At 59.1% G+C, this 5,000-nt stretch overlaps 1 protein-coding gene and 1 long non-coding RNA gene across 2 annotated transcripts in view; both read right to left on the reverse strand.

The window, feature by feature from the left end:
• AIFM3 (AIF family member 3) overlaps positions 1-1,901 on the reverse strand; it is a gene marked incomplete at its 3' end in the record, with an annotated part of 31,758 nt that extends 29,857 nt beyond the window's left edge. Inside the window, exon 1 of the mRNA XM_078885255.1 lies at positions 1,869-1,901. Coding sequence (XP_078741381.1) covers positions 1,869-1,882 — 14 coding nt within the window. The remainder of the gene's footprint in view (positions 1-1,868) is intronic.
• A 941-nt stretch (positions 1,902-2,842) lies between these two features.
• LOC144954857 (uncharacterized) overlaps positions 2,843-5,000 on the reverse strand; it is an 18,650-nt gene continuing 16,492 nt past the window's right edge. The window contains exon 3 of the long non-coding RNA XR_013641404.1: positions 2,843-2,970. This is a non-coding gene — a long non-coding RNA (uncharacterized LOC144954857). The remainder of the gene's footprint in view (positions 2,971-5,000) is intronic.

Raw genomic sequence — 5,000 nt, forward strand, 5'->3', positions numbered from 1 at the left:
CTGAGTGAGTGAGTGACTGAGTGAGCGAGTGAGTGACTGAGCGAGCGAGTGAGCGAGTGACTGAGCGAGCGAGTGACTGAGTGAGTGAGTGACTGAGTGACTGAGCGAGTGAGTGAGTGACTGAGCGAGCGAGTGAGTGAGTGACTGAGCGAGCGAGTGAGTAACTGAGTGAGTGACTGAGTGACTGAGCGAGCGAGTGAGTGACTGAGCGAGTGAGTGAGCGAGTGACTGAGCGAGCGAGTGACTGAGTGAGTGAGTGAGCGAGCGAGCGAGCGATGTGAGCGAGCGAGTGAGTGAGTGACTGAGCGAGTGAACGAGTGACTGAGTGACTGAGTGAGCGAGTGAGTGAGTGAGTGAGCGAGCGAGCAAGTGACTGACTGAGCGAGCGAGCGAGTGAGTGACTGAGTGAGCGAGCGAGCAAGTGACTGACTGAGCGAGCGAGTGAGTGAGCGAGCGACTGAGCGAGCGACTGAGTGAGTGAGCGAGTGAGTGAGTGAGCGACTGAGCGACTGAGCGAGTGACTGAGCGAGCGAGCGACTGAGCGAGTGACTGAGCGAAGCGAGCGACTGAGTGAGTGACTGAGCGAGCGAGTGAGTAACTGAGTGAGTGACTGAGTGACTGAGCGAGCGAGTGAGTGACTGAGCGAGTGAGTGAGCGAGTGACTGAGCGAGCGAGTGACTGAGTGAGTGAGCGAGCGAGCGAGCGAGTGAGCGAGCGAGTGAGTGAGTGACTGAGCGAGTGAACGAGTGACTGAGTGACTGAGTGAGCGAGTGAGTGAGTGAGTGAGCGAGCGAGCAAGTGACTGACTGAGCGAGCGAGCGAGTGAGTGACTGAGTGAGCGAGCGAGCAAGTGACTGACTGAGCGAGCGAGTGAGTGAGCGAGCGACTGAGCGAGCGACTGAGTGAGTGAGCGAGTGAGTGAGTGAGCGACTGAGCGACTGAGCGAGTGACTGAGCGAGCGAGTGACTGAGCGAGTGACTGAGCGAGCGACTGAGTGAGTGACTGAGCGAGCGAGTGAGTGACTGAGCGAGTGAGTGAGTCTCACTGTCCGTCTTCCATGTCCCCCACGTCACACACAGCGGCCTGCACCAAGTGAGTGACTGAGTGAGTGAGTGACTGAGTGACTGAGTGAGTGAGTGAGTGACTGAGTGAGTGACTGAGTGAGTGAGTGACTGAGTGACTGAGTGAGTGAGTGACTGAGTGAGTGAGTGACTGAGTGACTGAGTGAGTGAGTGACTGAGCGAGTGAGTGACTGAGTGACTGAGTGAGTGAGTGACTGAGCGAGTGAGTGACTGAGCGAGTGAGTGACTGAGTGAGTGAGCGAGCGAGTGAGCGACTGAGTGAGTGAGTGAGCGAGCGAGCGAGCGACTGAGTGAGCGACTGAGTGACTGAGTGAGTGAGTGACTGAGTGACTGAGCGAGTGAGTGACTGAGCGAGTGAGCGAGTGACTGAGTGAGCGAGTGACTGAGTGAGTGAGCGAGCGAGCGACTGGGTGAGCGACTGAGCGACTGAGCGAGTGAGTGACTGAGTGAGTGACTGAGTGAGTGACTGAGCGAGTGTGCGAGTGAGTGACTGAGCGAGTGAGCGAGTGAGTGACTGAGCGAGTGAGCGAGCGAGCGACTGGGTGAGCGACTGAGCGACTGAGCGAGTGAGTGACTGAGTGAGTGAGCGAGCGAAGTGAGCGACTGAGTGAGTGAGTGAGCGAGCGAGCGACTGAGTGAGCGACTGAGTGACTGAGTGAGTGAGTGACTGAGCGAGTGAGTGACTGAGCGAGTGAGCGAGTGACTGAGTGACTGAGTGACTGAGCGAGTGAGCGACTGAGTGACTGAGTGAGCGAGCGAGTGAGTGAGCGAGTGAGTGAGTCTCACTGTCCGTCTTCCATGTCGCCCACGTCACACACAGCGGCCTGCACCAAGTGAGTGACTGAGTGAGTGACTGAGTGAGTGAGTGAGTTAGTGAGTGACTGAGTGACTGAGTGACTGAGTGACTGAGTGACTGAGCGAGTGAGTGACTGAGCGAGTGAGCGAGTGACTGAGTGAGTGAGTGACTGAGTGAGTGAGTGAGCGAGCGAGCGACTGAGTGAGCGACTGAGTGAGTGAGTGAGTTAGTGAGTGACTGAGTGAGTGAGTGACTGAGTGACTGAGTGACTGAGTGACTGAGCGAGTGAGTGACTGAGCGAGTGAGCGAGTGACTGAGTGAGTGAGTGACTGAGTGAGTGAGCGAGCGAGCGACTGAGTGAGCGACTGAGCGAAGTGAGCGACTGAGTGAGTGAGTGAGCGAGCGAGGTGAGCGACTGAGCGAGTGACTGAGCGAGCGAGTGACTGAGCGAGTGACTGAGTGACTGAGTGACTGAGCGAGTGAGCGACTGAGTGAGTGAGTGAGCGAGCGAGTGAGCGACTGAGCGAGTGACTGAGCGAGCGAGCGACTGAGCGAGTGACTGAGTGACTGAGTGACTGAGCGAGTGAGCGACTGAGTGAGTGAGTGAGCGAGCGAGTGAGCGACTGAGCGAGTGACTGAGCGAGCGAGTGACTGAGCGAGTGACTGAGTGACTGAGTGACTGAGCGAGTGAGCGACTGAGTGAGTGAGTGAGCGAGCGAGTGAGCGACTGAGCGAGTGACTGAGCGAGCGAGCGACTGAGCGAGTGACTGAGTGAGCGAGTGACTGAGCGAGCGAGCGACTGAGCGAGTGAGTGAGTGAGCGAGTGAGTGCGAGTCTCACTGTCCATCTTCCATGTCTCCCACGTCACACACAGCGGCCTGCACCAAGTCTCCGGGCTCTTCCAGCGGGCCCCCCCCCACCCCCCCCACCCCCCCCACCCCCACCACCCCCCCCACCCCCCACGGAGCCGGCCTTGCCATTGGACACGGGCGGGGTCTGAGGGGGGGGGGGCAGCCCCGCCCCCCTCTGCCCCCCCCCGAGGGGGGGCACGGGTGGTGGAGGGCGTCGTGGTCGAGTCACCCACACACAGCGCTGGGGCGGGGGGGGGGGAGAGATGGTTAGTCACTCACACACTGACTTAGTCACCCACTCACTCGCTCGCTCACTCACACACTGACTCACTCACTCACACACTGACACACACACTCACTGACTTAGTCACCCACTCACTCACTCACACACTCGCTCACTCCACTCACACACTCACTCACTCACACACTCAGTCACACACAGTGAGTGAGTGGGTGAGTGAGTGGGTGAGTGAGCGAGTGGGTGAGTGAGTGAGTGAGTGGGTGAGTGAGTGGGTGAGTGAGTGAGTGAGTGGGTGAGTGAGTGGGTGAGTGAGTGGGTGAGTGAGCGAGTGGGTGAGTGAGTGAGTGAGCGAGCGAGCAGGTGAGTGAGTGAGTGAGCGAGTGGGTGAGCGAGCTAGTGAGTGAGTGAGTGGGTGAGTGAGTGAGCGAGTGGGTGAGCGAGTGAGCGAGTGGGTGAGTGAGTGAGTGGGTGAGCGAGCGAGTGAGTGAGCGAGCGGGTGAGTGAGTGAGCGAGTGGGTGAGCGAGCGAGTGAGTGAGCGAGCGGGTGAGTGAGTGAGCGAGTGGGTGAGTGAGTGAGTGAGTGAGTGAGTGAGTGGGTGAGTGAGTGGGTGAGTGGGTGAGTGAGTGAGCGAGTGGGTGAGTGAGTGAGTGAGTGGGTGAGCGAGCGAGTGAGTGAGCGAGCGGGTGAGTGAGTGAGCGAGTGGGTGAGCGAGCGAGTGAGTGGGTGAGTGAGTGGGTGAGTGAGTGAGTGAGTGAGTGGGTGAGTGAGTGAGTGAGTGGGTGAGTGAGTGGGTGAGTGAGTGAGTGGGTGAGTGAGTGAGCGAGTGGGTGAGTGAGTGAGTGGGTGAGCGAGCGAGTGAGTGAGCGAGCGGGTGAGTGAGTGAGTGAGTGAGTGAGTGGGTGAGCGAGTGGGTGAGTGAGTGAGTGGGTGAGTGGGTGAGTGAGTGAGTGAGTGGGTGAGTGAGTGAGTGGGTGAGTGAGTGAGCGAGTGGGTGAGTGAGTGAGTGAGTGGGTGAGCGAGTGGGTGAGCGAGCGGGTGAGTGAGTGAGCGAGTGGGTGAGCGAGTGAGTGAGCGAGCGGGTGAGTGAGTGAGCGAGTGGGTGAGTGAGTGTGTGAGTGAGTGGGTGAGTGAGTGAGTGAGTGAGTGAGTGAGCGAGTGGGTGAGCGAGTGAGTGGGTGAGCGAGCGAGTGAGTGAGTGAGTGAGTGAGCGAGTGGGTGAGCGAGTGGGTGAGTGAGTGGGTGAGTAAGTGAGTGGGTGAGTGAGTGAGCGAGTGGGTGAGCGAGCGAGTGAGTGAGCGAGCGGGTGAGTGAGTGAGCGAGTGGGTGAGTGAGTGGGTGAGTGAGTGGGTGAGTGAGTGGGTGAGTGAGTGAGTGAGTGAGCGAGTGGGTGAGCGAGTGAGTGGGTGAGCGAGCGAGTGAGTGAGTGGGTGAGTGAGTGGGTGGGTGAGCGAGCGAGTGAGTGAGTGAGTGAGTGAGTGAGTGAGTGAGCGAGTGGGTGAGCGAGTGGGTGAGTGGGTGAGTAAGTGAGTGGGTGAGCGAGCGAGTGAGTGAGCGAGCGGGTGAGTGAGTGAGTGGGTGAGTGAGTGGGTGAGTGAGTGAGCGAGTGGGTGAGTGAGTGAGTGAGTGGGTGAGTGAGTGGGTGAGTGAGCGAGTGGGTGAGTGAGTGAGTGAGTGAGTGAGTGAGTGGGTGAGTGAGTGGGTGAGTGAGTGAGTGGGTGAGTGAGTGGGTGAGTGAGTGAGTAAGGTGAGTGAGTGAGCGAGTGGGTGAGCGAGCGAGTGAGTGAGTGAGTGAGTGAGTGAGTGAGTGAGTGAGTGAGCGAGCGGGTGAGTGAGTGGGTGAGCGAGCGGGTGAGTGAGTGAGTGAGCGAGTGGGTGAGCAAGCGAGTGAGTGAGCGAGTGGGTGAGTGAGTGAGTGAGTGGGTGAGTGAGTGGGTGAGCGAGCGAGCGAGTGAGTGAGCGAGCGGGTGAGTGAGTGAGTGAGTGAGCGAGTGGGTGAGCGAGTGAGTGGGTGAGCGGGTGAGTGAGTGAG

This window comes from Lampetra fluviatilis, unplaced genomic scaffold (assembly GCF_964198595.1).
Source record: "Lampetra fluviatilis unplaced genomic scaffold, kcLamFluv1.1 SCAFFOLD_689, whole genome shotgun sequence".
NCBI classification, from domain to species: domain Eukaryota; kingdom Metazoa; phylum Chordata; class Hyperoartia; order Petromyzontiformes; family Petromyzontidae; genus Lampetra; species Lampetra fluviatilis.